General features: G+C 40.4%; 1 protein-coding gene across 1 annotated transcript in view; it reads left to right on the top strand.

The window, feature by feature from the left end:
* Nucleotides 1-20,542, top strand: part of LOC142162386 (uncharacterized) — a 40,636-nt gene extending 20,094 nt beyond the window's left edge. The window contains exons 5-10 of the mRNA XM_075218734.1: nt 10,811-10,896; nt 14,707-15,005; nt 15,110-15,259; nt 17,995-18,123; nt 20,102-20,153; nt 20,265-20,542. Of these exons, the coding sequence (XP_075074835.1) occupies nt 10,811-10,896; nt 14,707-15,005; nt 15,110-15,259; nt 17,995-18,123; nt 20,102-20,153; nt 20,265-20,542 (994 nt within the window). The remainder of the gene's footprint in view (nt 1-10,810; nt 10,897-14,706; nt 15,006-15,109; nt 15,260-17,994; nt 18,124-20,101; nt 20,154-20,264) is intronic.
* The last annotated feature ends 252 nt before the right edge of the window (nt 20,543-20,794 follow it).

The raw sequence follows: 20,794 nt of genomic DNA, 5'->3' as shown, positions 1-20,794 counted from the left end.
AACGCAAGGGCTGACTCGATCAGGACGGTATTTTGCTCCGGTGGAGTTGAGAAGACCCAACCCAGTTGCAACAAAGAAACCTGTGTCCGAAGAAGAAGCTGAAGAATTATTGAAGAAGATGAAAGTGTAGGATTACTCCGTGGTCGAACAGTTGAAGAAAACACCGGCCCAGATCTCGCTGTTATCATTACTGACCCATTCAGATGAACATCGTCGGGCCCTGATGAAGATACTAAATGAAGCTCATGTGCCCAACGAGATTTCTGTAAACCACCTTGAAACGATTGCCAATAAAATTTTTGAGGTGAACATGGTAACATTCTTAGGTGATGATCTGCCAGTGGAGGGCACGGAGCATAATAAAGCCCTCTACTTAACTGTCAAATGTGAAGATTCGACAGTTACTCGGGCATTGGTGGATAACGGCTCATGTGCCAATATTTGTCCATTATCCACCCTGAACCAGTTGGAGATCGACAACGGAAGAATCCACAAGAACAACATTTACGTCCGAGGATTTGACTGAAATGGAACAGCCACCGTGGGGGATATTGTACTTGAGTTGACCATCGGTCCAGTCCAGTTTACCATGGAGTTCCAGGTATTAGATGCCGCGATATCTTATAACCTTCTATTGGGACGACAGTGGATCCACGCAGATAAAGCAGTGCCTTCCACCTTGCATCAAATGGTCAAGTTCGAGTGGAATAGACAAGAGGTCGTACTGCACGACGAGGACGCTGCGTGCACCATGGATGGCACCATTGTGCCCTTCATAGAGACCAATGATGACAAGGGTACCTGGTTTTACCAGATTTTTGATGCAATGTCGGCAAACAAGATTTCTGAGGGTGAGATAATTCAGCACCCTAGGGTAGCTTCCGCAACGGTCATGATGGTTTCAGAAATGCTGGGTAATGGGTTTATGCCGGGAAAAGGCCTGGGGGTTGAGCTTCAGGGGATTGTCCAACCTGTCTCCCTGCCCAAGAATTTGGAGACCTTTGGGTTGGGGTTCAAACCAACTGTGGCAGATGTAAAGCGAGCGCGGAAAATGAAGAAGAAAGTTTGGTTTCTTCGCAAATCTGTGCCACGTCTCTCAAGATCTTTTGTTAGAGCACGTGCCAAGGGGTCACCGGTCCCAAAAATTCTCGGACCATTGATTGGGATGGACGGGGACTTGAATCAGAGTTTCTAGAGGCTATTTGCTGATGTCAATATGGTGGAAGTCGGAGAGAGTTCCAGTAGAGCGGACATACAGTTTGTGGGGCCTGAGGCCAAAACCAACAATTGGACGGTTACTCCTCTTCCTATCCGGGGGAGTCCTGGTAGTAGGCTTTGATTTTTGCTTTCTTGTTTCAGATTATTCCAGGGTGTAATCCAAATTTCATCTTCATTTTTTGTAAAAGTGTGAACCCTGTTATCCCGCAATTTTAATAAAATTCTCTTCTTTTGTCTTGTTTTAATTTTGTTTTGTTCTTTTCTTTCTGAACAGTTCTCTTTTTACTGGTTCTAATGACATGGCATGCACAGTGGATCTTCGACTCTAATAAATCAATCCGACTCCGACTTAATGGTACAAGAGGTCGATCATGACAATAAGTCTGAATATGACGAGGATAAAGCCTTCGAAGAAATAAACCGAGAACTGTGCCAATTTGAAGAGAAGCCCAAGCCTAATCTGAATGATACTGAGGCTGTGAATCTAGGGGACGAAGATAATGTCAGAGAGACCAAAATCAGCATCCACATTGAGCCAAACGTCAGGGAAGAATTGATCAAAACCCTTATGGAGTTCAAAGATGTTTTTGCATGGTCATATGATGATATGCCGGGATTAAGCACCAATCTAGTGGTTCAAAAATTGCCCACTGACCCAGCATACCCTCCGGTCAAGCAAAAGCTGAGGAAATTTAAAACAGAAGTGAGTGTGAAGATCAAAGAAGAGGTGATTAAGCAGCTGCAGGCGAAGGTCATTCGGGTCACTCGATATCCCGAGTGGTTGGCCAATGTGGTACCAGTGTCGAAGAAGGATGGGAAAATCAGGGTATGCGTCGACTACCGCAATCTCAACAAAGCAAGTCCTAAGGATAATTTTCCATTACCCAACATCCATATCCTGATCGATAATTGCGCTGGGCGCGAGATCGGATCCTTTGTGGACTGCTATGCAGGATATCATCAGATCTTAATGGACGAATAAGATGCAGAAAAGACAGCTTTCATTACACCATGGGGAACTTACTGCTACCGGGTCATGCCATTCCGACTGAAGAATGCTGGGGCAACGTACATGCGAGCAATGACTACTGTGTTTCACGACATGATACATAAAGAAATTGAGGTGTACGTAGATGATGTGATCATAAAGTCTTGGCATCAGGAAGACCATGTAGCAGACCTAAGGAGATTTTTTCAAATACTTCGAAGGTATGATATTAAGCTCAACCCGGACAAATGCGCCTTTGGGGTTCCATCAGGAAAGCTGCTAGGATTCATCGTCAGTCGACGGGGTATTGAATTGGATCCATCCAAGGTCAAATCCATCCAAGATTTACCACCGCCAAAGAACAAAACAGAGGTAATGAGTCTATTGGGGAGGCTAAATTACATCAGCGGGTTCATCACTCAACTCACGGCGACTTGTGAACCCATATTTCGGCTGCTGAAGAAAGATGTTGCGGTAGACTGGACGGCGGAGTGTCAAGAGGCTTTCGACCAGATTAAAGGGTATCTGTCCAATCCACCAGTGTTGGTTCCACCTGAGCCAGGAAGGCCATTAATTCTTTATCTAACGGTCCTGGAGAATTCGTTTGGTTGCGTACTAGGGCAACACAATGTCACAGGAAGGAAGGAGCAAGCCATTTATTATCTTAGCAAGAAGTTCACAGTGTATGAGGTCAAGTACACTCAACTCGAGAGGACATGTTGCGCCCTAACTTGGGTGGCTCAGAAATTGAAGCACTACTTGTCTTCATATACTACTTATCTCATCTCCCGTTTGGACCCATTAAGGTATATTTTCTAGAAACCTATGCCTACAGGGAGGTTAGCAAAATGGCAAATCTTGCTCACAGAGTTTGATATCGTCTACGTGACAAGGACGGCCATGAAAGCCCAAGCGCTGGCCGATCACTTGGCTGAGAATCCCGTTGATGAAAAATATGAGCCGTTGAGGACGTATTTCCCAGACGAGGAAGTAATGCACACAGATGAGCTGGAATTACCCGAGGAACCAAGCTGGAAGCTTTTCTTTGATGGAGCCGCAAACGCGAAAGGGGTTGGAATAGGAGCAGTACTCATTTCGGAAACAGGACGCCATTACCCTGTTACAGCTCAGCTACGATTCTATTGTACCAACAACATGGCAGAGTATGAAGCATGCATTTTGGGTCTGCGACTAACTGCAGACATGGATGTCCAGGACGTTTTGGTCTTGGGAGACTCGAACCTCCTGGTGCATCAGATTCAGGGTGAATGGGAAACACGGGATTTGAAACTCATACCATATCGACAATGTTTGCACGATCTGAGCAAGCGATTTCGATCAGTGGAATTCAAACATATCCCGAGAGTTCATAATGAGGTTGCCGATGCATTGGCCACCTTAGCATCGATGTTACACCACCCTGACAAAATGTATGTTGAACCTTTGCACATCTAGGTTCGTGATCAGCACGCTTATTGCAGCATGGCAGAAGAGGAAGTGGATGGCGAGCCGTGGTTTTATGACATAAAGGAGTACCTCAAGATGGGATATATACAGAGCGGGCCACTGGGGACCAAAAAGGAGCCCTTCGGCGTTTGTCGAATGGTTTCTTCCTCAGTGGAGGAGTGTTGTACAGAAGAACCCCAGACTTGGGATTGCTAAGATGTATAGACGTCGATCAAGCCACGACAGTTATGGCAGAAGTGCATGCTAGAGTCTGTGGGCCACATATGAGCGAATATGTATTGGCAAAAAAGATTCTTCGAGCAGGGTACTATTAGCTCACTATGGAGCATGACTGTATCACTTTCGTGAGTAAATGTCATCAGTGTCAGATACATGGAGATTTGATTCATTCTCCGCCGACAGAGTTGCATATGATGTCAGCGCCTTGGCCATTTGTCGCATGGGGCATGGATGTCATTGGGCCTATCGAGCCGGCAGCAGCCAACGGCCATAGGTTCATTCTGGTGACCATCGACTACTTCACAAAGTGGGTTGAAGCTAAAACTTTCAAGTCGGTAACCAAGAAGGCAGTGGTGGATTTTGTTCACTCCCATATCATCTGCAGATTTGGGGTCCCAAAAGTGATCATCACGGATAATGGTGCAAAATCTTAACAGCAACTTGATGAGAGAGGTATGCCAACAGTTTAAGATTACACACCGCAATTCCACCCCATATCGTCCCAAGGCGAATGGAGCGGTCGAATCAGCCAATAAGAACATCAAGAAGATACTGCAGAAGATGGTGGAAGGATCTAGACAATGGCACGAGAAACTACCCTTTGCTTTGTTGGGTTATCGCACTACAGTCCGGACTTCCATAGGTGCAACTCCTTATTTGTTGGTATACGGAACTGAAGCAGTAATACCAGCGGAGGTTGAAATTCCATCCCTCCGAATTATCGCTGAAGCCGGGATTGACGACGATGAATGGGTCAAAGCTCGACTAGAGCAGCTGAACTTAATAGATGAAAAAAGATTGGCAGCAGTGTTCTATGGCCAATTGTATCAGAAAAGAATGGCAAAAGCATACAATAAGAAGGTGCGCCCCAGAAAATTTGAAGTAGGGCAGCAAGTATTGAAACGGATCCTCCCGCATCAGGTCGAAGCAAAAGGCAAGTTCGCCCCAAATTGGCAAGGGCCTTATATCGTGACCAGAATGTTGTCCAACGGTGCTTTGTGTCTAACAGATATCGAGGGAAGGTGTGTCGACATGGCTATCAATTCTGATGCAGTCAAAAGATATTATGCGTAGTTTCTTTGATTATAGTAGTTATTGGTTCGTTTGTTTGTATTTGGTACTTATCAGATAATGAAATGACGGAGGCAATTCTTTATTCTATCCAAACACTTTTAACCTTTGCTTCCCCCTTTTGAGCCTTAAGTTATTCTTTCATACCCCTCTTTTGGAATCACTAATGGGAAAAATATGAAAAAGAAAAAGAAATTAAAAGAAAAATGGAAACAAGATAAAGATCACAAGGAAAACAAGGGAATTAGGAACTATGTTTGACCTGATTCCTCAAAGAGGATACGTAGGTGCCTCACGGCTCGGTCATAGTGCGCATAATATGCATAGCTCAACATAGTGTAAATATAAAATTCCCCAAGCAAGAAAACTAGGGCAGGAGTTATGTTTTTGAATCTCCAAAAAGGGTTTGATTCCAATAGTTGTAACATTCCACCCATCAAAGTTACGTTAAATATTTGACACACAAACCCAACATCGATGTCCCAAAAAGACCTCCCGATCAATATCTGAGAGGTGCCAAGTCAGGCTAATGGAAGCTGAGAATAATACGCTGAACTCCAGCAAAGAAGAGGGTCATAAACTGGAAATGAATTGATGGCCGAAAAGAATCTCCGAAAGAGAGAATCATATCGGCAACACTCCAATCCCCCGTTGAAAGATAAAATGAGAGAGTCTTAATCGGTGAAAACCTTCGCAGGCACCATAAGGCAACGAAAGATGAGAGAGACAAAATGAGAGAGTCTTAGCGGTGAAAAACTTCACAAGCATCGTAAGGCGACGGGAGCTGAGAGAAAAGAGAGAGTCTTATTAGTGAAAACCCCTCGAAGGGCACTGTAAGGCGACAAGACAGATTGGCAAAAGGATCCGCATTTGCGAAGAGGTGGGCACCTATTTATCCCCAGCAAGTAAGGCCATCAGGCATATTGATTGATACAAATAGACTGGGTCGGGAATCCGTAGTGCACGACATGATCATAAGGACCAGTCATACCATCAGATAAGTTCTTTCCTTTTCTTCTTCTTCCCCCCAGCATTTGTTCAGCAAGATTTTTCTCTTTTTCTATCTTTTTCATTTCTTTCCAGAAATTTGTTTTGAAAAGGATTTTTCAGAGTTTACTACCAGGGGCCAAAGTGGTACAAAGCAAAACGTGAATAGGACAGGCCAAAGCTGAGGCAATAAGACAAAAGGCGTTTGTTGCAAAACCAAAGGACAAATTGGCTTAGAAAGTTAAGGGGGACGTGAAGAAAAGCGGAAAACGACGGTTGAGGGACTTATGGACCAAGTTACAAGAAGATCCCCCAGCAGAACGTTGATAGATCACGGACCAAGGTTCGAGGTGGTCAGATACCACAGAAAGGGGGAAGGAGGCAGGGAGAATTAATCCGCCGCAAGATAACCCTAACAGTCATATCCCCAATAAGGTTATCCCCAGGTGATAACATCCTATGCCCTGCAGTTCTGGGAGGGAATAAAAACTTCTAAGAGAGTAGTTTTGGAATTAAAGAGGACTCCCACAGTTTGTTCTGAAACAAGAAGGCGGGGAAGAGATAAATGGAAAACCATCCCCAGTAGACATATCATCCCCAGCAAGCAACTTTATTCCCAACCAGTTTTGGGAGCACAGAAAGGGAAAGGAAAAAATCATCCCCCAGCAGGAATGACACGACCGCTCACCATGTTAAAACTAACAAAATTTTCTTTGTTTGCTACAGGAAAATAAAGGTTGATGATGGCAGAAAGACACGCCGCAAGAAAGGTCACCAAAACCGGGGCAGAAAATTTTCTGCCGTTGTCAAAAAATTTTCTCGGAGGAATGAGGAAATAAATTCAAATATTTTCATGTCTTAGTTCAATAGGCGCCCACCTGTATAATGAGAGGAATATTTTCATGTCTTAGTTAAATAGGCACCCACCTGTATAATAAGAGGAATATTTTCATGTCTTAGTTCAATAGGCGCCCACCTGTATAATGAGAGGAATATTTTATGTCTTAGTTCAATAGGCGCCCACATGTATAATGAGATATTTTATGTCAATAGGTGTCCACCTGTATAATGAGAGAAATATTTTCATGTCTTGGTTCAATAGGCGCCCACATGTATAATGAGAGGAATATTTTCATGTCTTAGTTCAATAGGCGCCCACCTGTATAATGAGAGGAATATTTTCATGTCTTAGTTCAATAGGCGCTCACCTGTATAATGAGAGGAATATTTTCATGTCTTAGTTCAATAGGCGCCCACCTGTATAATGAGAGGAATATTTTCATGTCTTAGTTCAATAGGCGCCCACCTGTATAATGAGAGGAATATTTTCATGTCTTAGTTCAATAGGCGCCCACCTGTATAATGAGAGGAATATTTTCATGTCTTAGTTAAATAGGCGCCCACCTGTATAATGAGAGGAATATTTTCATGTCTTAGTTAAATAGGTGCCCACCTGTATAATGAGAGGAATATTTTCATGTCTTAGTTAAATAGGCGCCCACCTGTATAATGAGAGGAATATTTTATGTCTTAGTTCAATAGGCGCCCACCTGTATAATGAGAGGAATATTTTCATGTCTTAGTTAAATAGGCGCCCACCTGTATAATGAGAGGAATATTTTCATGTCTTAGTTAAATAGGCGCTCACCTGTATAATGAGAGGAATATTTTCATGTCTTAGTTAAATGTCTCAGGCACCCACCTGTATAATGAGAGGAATACTTTTGAGTCTTATGCTGCAGATCTTGAAATCAGTAACCCACCGGAAGGCAGAGGGTTACCACAGGAATCCCCAGCACCGGAAAGCAGAAGGTTGCAACAAGGGGTCCCAGCACAAAATCAAGCGCATGAGTCGAAAAGAAGATAAGACGCAGCTTGAAAGAAGCGGCCTGTGAACATTAAATTATGCCCAGCATAACAAATCTGATGAAGAGAGCCGTATCCCCAGAGAAACGGCCGAAAAGCTTAATGAAGAGAGCCATATCCCCAGCGGACCGAACAAAATGAGGAAAACTGATATTCATAGAAGCAAAAGGCCAGTGTCGTCCCCAAGTTCTTGGAAGAAAAGCACCGGAAGAAACATAAACCGACAAGAAAGCAAGGCAACAAGAACAAGTTGAAGATAGATGAGATCTCATGATCCGTAGTCTAGTCTAGCTTCTTGTTTTTTTTAAGAACGGTGTAACAAGGAAATCGGTAACCAGTGATAACAGCACGCAACAGCAGTAACATTGTAGTCCTGTGGTAGTCCCAGCTACCAAAACTTCCTGAACTACATTAACCTGATTCCCCTTTAGCCAGGGATATGTAGGAAACCTTTGAAGCAAAGGTTCGGTTAAATCTTTTTCTCAAAAAATGCTTCACATGGAGTATCCCAACGGGCAAAAATCGCTCGTATCCGCTCACTTTATCTTTGCACGAAAGCTCTTTGTGTTTTCGGACAAAGAGGGGCAGCTGTGAGCACGTGATTTTTGCTTCACGGAAATTACTCCAAAAGAAATCGAAAAATAAATAAAACAAGTTGCCCTCGGTTACAATTTCGAGAATTTGCATGACATTTTGATAATTTTTCTGTCCGTAAATGCTCGCCTTGCTATAGTTAAAAATACAAAAACACATGTTGCATTGCATTTAGGAATAAACGGTACATTTAGGAATTAATTAACCATAATTTGGTTTTAAAAGCGAAAATCACAAAAATATGCATTTTTATTCTATTTGTTGTCATGGTAATTTTATTAAATGTTTTAATTCGTGTGTTAATTGTTGTTAGGTGTTAATTAATATTTGGGTAATTTAATTTTTGGTTTTTAGGAATTTTTGTTTAATTATAAGGAAAGAAGATACCGGATTTGGGCCAAAAATTCAATTAAAAATCGGGCCCAAACCAACCCCACGACCCAGTCCAAAACCAGGCCTTCCAGGCACGCCCCAAAACGACGCCGCATAGGGCGTTTGATCTGAGCCATTCAGCCATACTCATCCAACGGTCCACGCTCACGCCCGTAACCTGACCTGTTTACTTGGGTCAACCCAGCCCTTCATTAAAACCAAACGACCCCGTTTCTATACCAAACGACCCCGTCCTGTCCCTCACCAGTTGATCCAAGCCGTTGAGATCATTTGATCTAACGGCCCAAATCAATTGCCCCGTTCCGTATATAAGCTTCCCATCACACCCCACGCCCCCAAACCAAACCCCACCCTTCACCACTGTACAACATCGTCCCAAACCCAAGACCCCCCTCCCCCGTTCCAAACCCTAGCCGCCCCCATACACTCTCACCATGAACCCGGCGGCAACGATGCCGGTGACCACCAAAGTAACACCCCTGATGCACCTCACCACCCTGAACACGGATCTGCTACCCCCTTGCCTCGAATCATCCCCCATCATCTCGAATCTTAATTTGAAGGTTCGAGCCCAACCCTGACCTACACCAACCCACCCCAGTTTCACACCAGTCACCACCCTGGCCTCACTCGTGACCAAACCAAGCTTGGTTTGGTCCGAATCTACCCACAAATCCTCAAGCCCCTAATCGGACTGGTTCTAACCCTAGAACACAAGAACCTTAGAATCCGGCCAGTTTAACAGAGGGTTGGGGTCTAATAGACCTTAATCGAAGTGTTCTCGGTTGAGAACACCTCGATTAAAGTTTGTTCGACCTCAAAATGGGCAAATCCGGTCAAAGCTGGGGTCGTCTGTGTTTAAGCTTTTCAGAGTGAGTTCGCTTTTTTTTTTCTGTTTTTGTTTAAATGTTGTTTGGGTTTGTCAGCATGTTTACTTGGTTTGTTTGGTATTTCTGATGTTTCCTTCCAATTTGTTCTCCATCTTCGTAAGACCCTTTTATTTGGTCGATTGTTCTTCTGTTTATGTTTGAATACGTATGATAAGATGCATATTCAATTTGATTAATATCGTCGAACAGTTAATTCATATGGGTTCCCTGTGTCGTGCAAAATTGTTGAAGGCAGTTGATGCCCTATTCGTTTGTTTGTTTGATCGACTGATTGTTCTATGTTATATTTAGTGTAGTCGATTAGATAAATGTCGTCGATTAGTTTTATAGGACTGAATGTGCAAATATTCTGATTCATATGGCTTCTTATGACGGATCGAATCATTGTCGTTTAGCGGATTGTTTGACATTATCTGTGAATGTTTGTAACTGCAATACAATAACTAGAACTCAGTTTAGGGCAGCTTTGAATTTGAACTTTCAGGAGTTCAAAATGTCCTACTGCTGCAGTAGGGTAATACAGTAATAATCAAGGTTTAGCAGGGTTAGTTTGGGGGTTTGAAAAGATCAGAAATGTTTAGTTTAAGTTGGGCTGACAATAGGGTACTGAAATAGGATTAAACTAAGGCAATAGTGGGGAACAAGATTAAATGGCATGGGGGAGGTTGATTAAAATAAGTTAAACACCCATAATTTTGATTAAAAAAAGAGAAGCATGCGGTATGGGGAGTCTGCCAGGAATATGATGGGCATTGTTGATTAGTTTAAAGGGGTATGGGCAGAGGAGAAAGGCAGCCTGGGGGGCTTGCCATTTCTGGCTTATAAATAGGCTGGACAGTGGAGTTGAGAGGAGGTGGGAAAAAAAGGGTGAAGAGATAAAAGAAAAAAAGCCAAAAACAAGGCTGGATTTTCAAAAACTTGAATAGGTCAGCCTAAATTCAGAGTGATAGAGAGTTAAGAGGGTGCTGGATTTTGAACATAACAAATCAGAGGCTATTGTTTGCTGCATCTGTTTCCTTCTCTGCTTAGCCTGTATTTGTTGGGACGCTGCTGAGTTTTCAGCTTAGTTTTCTTGGTTTCCCTACTGGTACAACACTGTTTCATTTGAGTGTTTTAGGTTTTCTGAGTTCACTGGACTTCTGTTTGGATTAAATCTGTTTGCTGGTCTCTCCTACTGGGCATTGTTGGATTTTGTTTCGCTGGGTTTGCTGTTGGAAACAAAAATCTGACTGCTGGGGTTGTGTTGCTGTTTTCTGTTATTGTTGTTGCTGTGTATGCTACTGCTTCCACTGATCATTCCTCTTCTTCTTTTGCTTTTCTCAATACCAGGTACACCACTGATACACTGTCAATGTGAGCTGAAAGTTGAAACATGAATACAAAAAAGGAATAGTTGAAGTTGTTTTATTTTCATACATAGTCTGTATATTGAACATTAAGTTATGTATAATAGTTCACATCTTCTATTAGGATAATGAAGGTAGCCAGCATGTATAACTAAACGTCATGTATGGCAACTTAATATCATACTGTGTATATAGGCTGGTAGATAAATAGGGGTGATAGTGTAGTAAGCAATATCTTGAATTTTAGCTATGTTTGTGGTTAGCATATCTTCCAACGCATGTTAAGTGCTGAACTATCCATTGCTAGTTAACCTCATTTCATTTTAGTAGGCTGCCTCGTTATAAGTTGCAGCAATACCGTTAGAATAAAATAACATCGGTTCCCATTTCAACCTTATAATTGTTGGTCGTAAGTCAAATAAAATAAACATGCCCTCATCGAAAAAGGAATGGCCCAGGTCCGGTCCATACAGTGTGCGCTGGGCCTGGGCCCATAACTGCCAAATGGACTGCTTCGAATCACGTCCCTCTTTCAACAAAACACGTTCGAAATTTAACTATAATAACTCATAGGTATGTAAATAAGTTAGGATCTTTTCATTTATTTTAGGTATAGGACGACCTTTTAAATAAAAATGAGACGAGCCTCGCCAAATAAAAATACAAAAATTGCGGGGCCCTCAGTAAATATTTGCTTTAAAATTGCTTAGACTCCGGGATGGACCGTTTAGCAAAATTTCACGACCCTACCCAAAGTAAATGATACGCTAGCCGCTTTAGGCGCGCCTTTAATAATTTTATCTTCTTAAACTCGGGTGCACATTTATGTGACCCAAATCCAAATCTCAACGGAGTCAAAGCGTGTCGACGACCATGGGTACATTGATTGTGACGCGGTTTGAGGTACATTTTCACAACATTGCAATTCCCTGTAAGATAATAATAATAATAATAATGAAAGCGGTAAAGAGTTGAAATCTGCACATAAGTTCATATTTGTATAAAATCAGATAATCAAGCCGAATATGACAGTTGAGTGACCGTGCTCGAACCACGGAACTCGGGAATGCCTAACACCTTCTCCCGGGTTAACAGAATTCCTTATCCGGATTTCTGGTGCGCAGACTGCAATATGGAGTCATTCTTTTCCTCGATTCGGGATTAAATCGGTGACTTGGGACACCCTAAATCTCCCAAGTGGCGACTCTAAAATAAATAAACAAATCCCATTTCGATTGTCCTTTAATTGGAAAAACTCCTTCGCCCCACGCGGGGGAGGAAAAAGGAGGTGTGACACCGACAACCCGAGTTTATCAGTCCAACCCGGGCTCGATATTTTCACCAACCGATGGGGTCATGTACTTAGATTCTACACAAGCATAGATAAAAGGAAAATAGTATGCATCAGAGACAAATTAAAGAAACATTTTTCATTTATAAATATTCGATTACAAAAGCCCACAAGGGGTCCTTACACAGAAACAAAGAAGCAAAGGGTACACATATGGTAAAAGCATAGAGCCTAGCCTATTCTCGAGGATGCATCCTCAGTGGCAGTATTTTTGAGCGCCATTTCCCCAGGAGTCTCATCTCGGTCGTCCAGAATGATATCTCCAAGGACGAAAATAAAGAAGAGGAAAGTGGTGGAGAAGAACAAAGTGATACAGAAGAAGCAGAAAAGAACGAAGAAGTGGCTGGGTAAAAAATCTGGCTAGTATAGATTTCGCTAGTGCTACTATTGTAAAGCCACTTCTTGGGACGTTACCCCGGTGGGGGATGCAACAGTTAGTAGATAGTACCACCTCACTCCATGGAAATAAAAGGGAGTGAGGCGCCACACCGGGTAATCGGGGGAGGTGAGCAGTGGTGTATAGTCCAAACTCCCTCATGAGCAGCGGTGTAGAGTCCAAGTATTTTCCTGAGTCGGGAGAAATCGGTCCCCCTATCTCCTCGTCTCGGGCCAATGATAATAGTAGTAATAACAACAACAACAACAACAACAAGTTGGTATAGTCTCGCTCGATGGGGAAGAGCCCCGGGAAAAAACCATGGTATAATTGATGAGAACGCCACCAGACAACCTTAAGGCCACGAGCCTCATATATGGGAAATGACAGCGGATGAGGATGGAGAGAAGAAATGGGAGAAAGGTTGATTGAAGAGCACTTGAACAAAAACTTGGTTCCAGGAGGCCCCATTTATAGGAGGGGCGGAAGCGTAATCGATGGCGCTATTATTGTCCTTGAAAGACGTAACACCAGGCGTATTTAATGTATCCTTGGGAGCTGAACCGGTGGTGACATTACCACTTTGAAAAAGAGACGGTAATGCTTTGAATGATTCTGGAAAGTTGAAATGACGGTACAACTTGGTTGTCATGGAGGCTTGCGCCATCAGTATGACGTCATTGCAGGAAATTTAGAAAGAAGGTTATCAAGGTTGTTTCTTGTCGTTCAACTCTAAAAATGCAGGGACTATCTGTATACGGTAAAATCGGAGGTTCCATCGTTATAACGCCTTGAAGGCTCGAAATCACGATCAAGTTTCATCCCTCGAGGGCCATCGACACTCAACCCCGGGACAGTATGAGACCTTCGGTTATGGGAAGAAAACGGGGAGTTCCTTAGGCATGAAGCTAGAGCCAGCAAGGTCTGTCAAGCTAGTCTGAGCCCGTATCGTAGGCGTTAACTAGCTGTCCCATCTCCATATCTTTATAATAAATGCACTTGTACTATGTTGGGATTTCCCCTCTTATATAAAGGGGATCCTTGTCATTTCGCAAACATCTGTTACTCCATACTAGATATACTAGAACATTCTCTCTACTCTTTAACACATTCCCTTGGTCTCGTTATCTTATTTTTTGCTCATATTTATTGTATTTTATTTATTGTTCATCATTTATTGCTTATTATTGGCCATAAAGAGCCATCTTTGATCTGTTTATAACTGTTATTCACCATCGACTGCCTTCGATAGCTCCTAGTCGAGCTTCAGACTCGACCCCGAGGCCCTTGAATAGGCAAGCTCGAGGCCTTGATTGACAGCGATTCGGTTTGACTAACGCCTCGTTCTTAAAGCTCTTATTTCATTTCTAAGTCTTTTACATAGCATCAACTGCCTAACTACTAGCATAAAAATAGATCACGTATTTTTAGAATCACTAAATCAAATTTAATTATTATTACCATTTTCACGGTAAACATATACCTCAGCAGAATGGGGTAGCTAAAAGGAAATGTAGACATATATTAAACACTGTCATGGAATTGAAATTCCAAAGTCATGTTCTAGATATATTTTGGGGGAATATGTACAAACTGCTGTGTACATAATAAATAGGTTACCTACCAGGATCTTATATGGAAAGAGTCCATATGCAATGATGTATGGTAGAGAGCCTTCAGTAGCTCATTTAAGAGTATTTGGATGCTTATGTTATGCCACTAATCTGGTGTTAGAAGATTAGTTCACTGCCAAATTAAGAAGGGTTGTTCATATGGGGTATTCAACTACTCAGAAAGGTTATAGATTATATGATCTAACCGCTAAAACCGTATTTATTAGTAGGGATGTATCTTTCAGGGAACATGAGTTTCCATTTAATAAGATACAACAACAGAATTCATTCATATTAAATGATTTTGGTGCCAGTTTTTGGAAATAGAATTACAGGTTTCAACAGGTACATTCCCGGAAGTGCATAGTCCTGAGGGGCCATCTCAAACTCCTGATCCAGCAGAAGTAATAAATACCAATTTACTAGTACTTGAACCTCCAGCTATACATGATGCATTGAACACTGCTAAAGACATGTCTATTGATGGACCTATTCAAGGTGTACAAGATGTGCCAGTTGATGATGCTCAAAATGTGCAAGGTGTGCCTCTTGCTGAGTCTAGTTCTAATGCACCAACTAGACAGTCACTCAGAGTTAAAACTCCACATATATGGCAAAGGGACTATGTAATGCAGCCACAGAAATCCTCAAAGTGCAATTATCCAATCTCAAACTTCCTTTCTTATGAGAAGATGTCACCAAGGTACAGAGTTATGTATCAATTTTTTAGGTCTTGAAAGAACCTCATAACCTCAAGGAAGCTGTAAAAGATGAGAGATGGATCACAGCCATGAAACAAGAGGTACAAGAATTAGAAGAGAATAATACTTGGGAGGTTGTAGACTTACCACCAGGCAAAACTCCTATTGGGTCCAAGTGGGTATACAAAATAAAGTATCAAGGTAATGTAGAAGTAGAAAGATTCAAGGCATGACTTGTGGCTAAGGGGTACAATCAGCAAGAGGAATTAGGCTATCATTGTGAGCACGTGATTTTTGCCTCACGAAAATTACTCCAAAATAATTCAAAAAAAAAACAATTTTTGCTTAGTGTGCAATTTTAGAATTTGTGTGGCGTTTATTAATTATTTGTATTATGTCCGTAAATGGTAACTTTGTTGTAGTTAAATGAAAAATAAAATAAAAATACATGTTTCATGCATATCTAGGTTTTAATTATACATTTAACAATTAAAAAAATAATAATAATAATATAAAATCACAAAAAATATGCATTTGTTCTAGTTGTAATGTTTCAATGTGTGATTAACGTTTTGTCTATGTGTTAAATAGTTGTTAAAAAAGTAATTAATATTTTTGTAAGGTTAAAATTGTTTTATAATTTTAATTAGGATTTTTATAATTAGGATTAAAATAAGGAAATATAAAATAATTTTAAAAAAAATTAAGGGTGAAAAATCGGACCTGGACTAAAATCCAGGCCCAAACAAATTAATTCCCCATAGCCTAGTCCAAAACAACCCCAGGTCCGGTCCAATTCAAGGCCAATACCAAACGACGACGTTTGGTCGTATTTCATCAAGGGCCGTTGGATCAAATCCATCTAACGGTTGAGATCTCACAACCCTTACCCGTAATCCCCTACCCGATCCACTGCCCCGATCCAGCCTGACCCCAACATTTAACCAAACGACATCGTTTGGTTAAATGAATTGATCTCAACCGTGCATCTTAATTGATCCAACGGATGAGATCAATCCACCCCATCCCTATATAAATCCAAATCCCTACCCCGGCCCCCTAACTAAACACCCCCCCTCCACTGTTCATCATCATCCGAAAAAACACACCCCTAACCGTAGCCGCCCTCATTCCCCATTGCCTAAAACCCGGCGGCAACAATGCCGCCGGTCACCACCTTAACACCCTCGACTCCTCACAACCCCCTCTTCACAGATCCGGGGTTAGTTTCCCTCGAATCAGACCACATAGTCTCGAATCTTCGATTGAAGGTTGGTCTGAAAACCCAACCTTCTCCGATGACTTCCTAATTAACACCATAGCACCTCCTAACATGCCTCGTTATGGATCTGGTATTTGTTTGGTTCGAATCACCTCAGAGTGCTTCGAATCTTCTTTTGAAGATTCGAACCAAACATGAACTCACTCAGATTCGTTCCAATTAACACCAAATGACCCCTAGGCCTCCCTCACCCTTGTGTCATTTTGGTTCCCTTCGAATCTGCCTAGAAGTGTTCGAATTTAAGATCCAAGAATCAGAAACCCTAAAAATTTCAATTTTTGGATTCTGCCCCAAATTCGATAAAAGGTTGGGGTCTAATCGACCTTAGTCGAAGTATTTTCAGTTGAGAATACTTCGACTAAGGTCTGTTTGATTTCAAAGGTACAAATCCAAGTTGACCCTGTGTCCGTGTGAAATTAAAGATTCAGAGGTATTTTTCTTATTTCTTTTTTTTTGTATCCTATGTGTATATTGTTGCCTGTTTCAGTAGCTTGCGTAATTTATTTTTCACATTTTTGTTTATTTAAATTCTGTGATTCTGTTTCATACCCGTCTATTTGATCAAATAAATGAATTGTTTCTGTTGGTTATGATTGTTTACAATGTGTGTAATCGACTCGATTAAGTTCGTCGATTAGTTACATTATGAATTCCCGTTTGTGATAATGCTAATTGAAACAATCTGTTTACCTATTGTTTGTGGACAATTGTTATAGATAATCAGTTTGATTAATACTCGTCAGTTAAATCATCCTTGATTATATTTCAATGAATCTGTCAGATGAATGATGTGTGTATGTTGATTTCTGAACATTGAGTTTTAGGGCATTGTCAGTATATTGACAATGCTCCTGTGTTTGTTTGATCTTAGTTCAATGTTAAAGTTCAGTTTGAATTGTTGTGCTGAATTCAGTGTAATGTTATTGTGATGTGGGGTTTGAATTCAAGTTTACAAGGGTTGATTAGATACAACTGTGTTAGGATTTTGATTAGATAATGTTAATAGGATTGGTTATAGCTGTTTGAACAGAGTGTAGAATCTATTCTGATTTTGTATTAAGAACAGTAATTACAGTAGGATTTCAGGGGTGTTTTGGGAATGAAACAGTGAAAGTCATATGATAATGTTAGTGTGCTGTTGGTGGATTGTTAATGGCTATAATCTGATGAAATAATGGGAAACAAAGGGTAATGAGAATGCTGAAAATCAGGAAAAGATCACTTAATGGGATTTAAAGTAGTAAAAGCAGATTTTAATGGGATTTTCTGATTTTTAAAAGAAGAAGGGGGTCCAAGCAGCACTAAAAGGAAAGGGGTAGACCTGTATAAATACAGGGACTGATTTTAAGAGAGGGGACTGGGATTTTAAGAGAGAGATCAGATTTTAAAAAAAGAAGGAAAAATCTGATTTGAAGAGAGAGGACAGATTTTAATACATACAGATATAGAAATACATATACACAGAGAGAGACAGAAAGAAACTGGACAGAAATTAAGAGAGGAAAAACATACAGAAGCTGAAACAGAGAATAGAAAAGGAAAAGGAAAATCTGAAACATTTTTTTTTCTGGAATCTGTCCGGGTCTGTTTGTTGATACTGCTTGGTTTTAAAATCTGAAATTCTTTAAGAAGCTTTGCTCCTGTGTATCTGGGTTCCTCGGGTCCTGTTTTGTTGCTCAAATCTGTGAAAATACTGGTATATTTTGCTGTTTTGCTGCTGCTGTCACTGCTGAAATTTACTCCTTCTACCTTCATTTTCAGGTACATATTTGTAAACTCCTGTCATGAAAAGCTTCAACATGACAAATAAATGAAGTTCGGGAATTATAATTCTGTTTTCCTTTCGTCCAAGTTCATTAGTTTAAAATTTGATTTTGTTTCAGTTGATTAATATAGTAGTACGTTTGGCGAGATGAATATAAGATAATTGTTACCTCTTGAAGTTCGTATAAGTGTTGTAATAATGTCACCTATTTCAGAATTTTCATTAAGTGAAGTCATGATTGAATTGTCAAGGTATGGAACATGGCATAAAATGGGCCATTAATTACATCCTTTAATATTGTTAGCTAAATGAAAAGTAGAATGGAAGTATCAAGAAATTACATTATTAGTATATCTTGTCAAAAATCTGATTTTTGTTTAGATTGATATAAGTTGTATGTTCATATATGGCATGATAACGGGTATATATATATAACCATATGTGGAAGGTGAGTTGATATAGCTCGTTACGATGTTAGAATGTTATGAATGGTTCAGACATACAACTATGTTGCATGTAATGCAATTTTATTAAATCGATTTGAATAATAATTCCTTTTTTTTATCAACTTGATGCCTATCTACCATCGTAAACAAATTAACCAAACGATTACAACTTTGGATTAAAAACAAGTAATGTAGAAGGTGATTAGGTTTATAGATTATAACAGTTTTAAAAATATAAAAAATAGTATTTGCCTCAAATAGAATAATGAAGATTCTTCGAAAATATCATTTCCTCTCTTACATCAATTCTTTCCCAATGTTTATACGTAATTCGCACGTTGTTTATTTGGGTAGGCAAATATTGTATTCACTATAAATGGTAGTATTGATCACACATTGTTCATTTTTACTCCTTAAATTCGAATGGCTTGGAGGAATATAATTTATACGCGAAAAAATATAATTTGTGGTCAACACTCCATAATTTGTGAATCCTTTTCGAGTAATTTAGAGGCGTCTCAAATATTGATTTCTCATGACTTTCACATAAAAATGCATGGACATAAATAAACAATTTATGGAAAATTTATACTACTATTAAGAATATTTGCGTGATTAGGGATGCGTTCGCATAACCTGATTATATTTCTAAAAGCAATTCGGATTATGCGTTCGCGCAACTTCGAGCGAATATTTAATAAAAAGGGGTTCTTCGGAGACTATCAATATTAACTTCATAAAAACCCGAGATGTGCGGTTCACTACTTAATCATACAAAAAGTGCGAATGTTATTGATTTTATTTAAAACACAATTTCGAAAATAATTATTTTATAATAAATATATTATCAATATCATTGTGTACACGTACGCGTGACACAATTCCTCACGTTAAAAAATATATAATATATAAAACGAATATACGTACGCGTGATTCGATTCGAAGAAGGGTCTTTAATTATAAACAAAATAAACAGAAGCGGTAACAAAATCATGCAATAAAAATGTAAAATCGAGATAATTAAGCCAAGAATAAAAACAGTTAAGCGACCGTGCTAGAACCACGGAATTCGGAAATGCCTAACACCTTCTTCCGGATTAACAGAATTCCTTACTCAGGATTTCTGGTTCGCAGAATAATAAACAGAGTCATATTCTCCTCGATTCAGGGATTAAAACCGGTGACTTGGGATGCCTTAAAATTCCCAGGTGGCGACTCTGAAACAAATAAATAAATCCCGTTTCGACTGTCCTTTAATTGGAGAAAACTCCCACGCACCCCCGCGGGCACGGTATAAAGGAGGTGTGACAATCATGAGACCTTCTCACCAGTTGCAAAGATGGTGACAGTCAGATCTGTGATAGCCCTTGCAGCCTCAAAGGATTGGTCCTTATACCAAATGGATGTTTTTAATACTTTTCTTCAAGGAGATCTATTTGAAGAAGTCTACATGGATTTTCCACAGGGCTTCCAAAGGCAGAGGGAGTAGAAAGTGTGTAAATTGCTTAAGTTTTTATATGATCTCAAGGAAGCATCAAGGCAATGGAATTTAAAGCTCACAGAAGCCTTGGTGGGAGAAGGTTTTATACAAAGTACTTATGATCTATGTTCACCAAGAAATCAGGAAAGGATATTGTCATCATCCTCAGCTATGTTGATGATTTACTATTGACTTGAATCAATAAGGATAGATAAAGCAAAGGCAGCTCTGTATCAGCAATTCAAACTCAAAGACTTAGGAGAATTGAGGTATTTCTTGGGTATTGAGGTATTGAGATCCAAGCATGGGATATTACTCAACCAAAGAAAATATACCTTAGAGCTTATCTCTAAGTTGGGCTTAAGTGGTGCCAAACCAGCTTTAACACCACTTGAAGTCAATCAGAAGCTCACCACAGTTGAGTATGACAAAGCTGCTGGAGTAGAGAATGCAGATCCCTTAGCAGATGCAAATAGCTATAAAAAATAATAGGGAAACTCCTATATCTGATAGTTACTCGACCAGATATCAATTATGCAGTGCAGACTTTAAGTCAATTTATACAACTGCCTAAGAAGTCACATATGGATGTTGCAATTAGAGTGGTCAGGTACAAGAAATCCACACCAGGAATGAGAGTACTCTTGAAGCAAGGGCTTGTTAATACACTAAGAACCTTTTGTGATTCTGACTGAGCAGCCTACCCCATGACAAGGACTTCTGTTAGTGGCTATGTAGTTA

Source organism: Nicotiana tabacum, chromosome 7, assembly GCF_000715075.1.
Source record: "Nicotiana tabacum cultivar K326 chromosome 7, ASM71507v2, whole genome shotgun sequence".
Taxonomy (NCBI): Eukaryota; Viridiplantae; Streptophyta; class Magnoliopsida; order Solanales; family Solanaceae; genus Nicotiana; species Nicotiana tabacum.
This window is presented reverse-complemented; position numbering and strand designations above follow the sequence as displayed.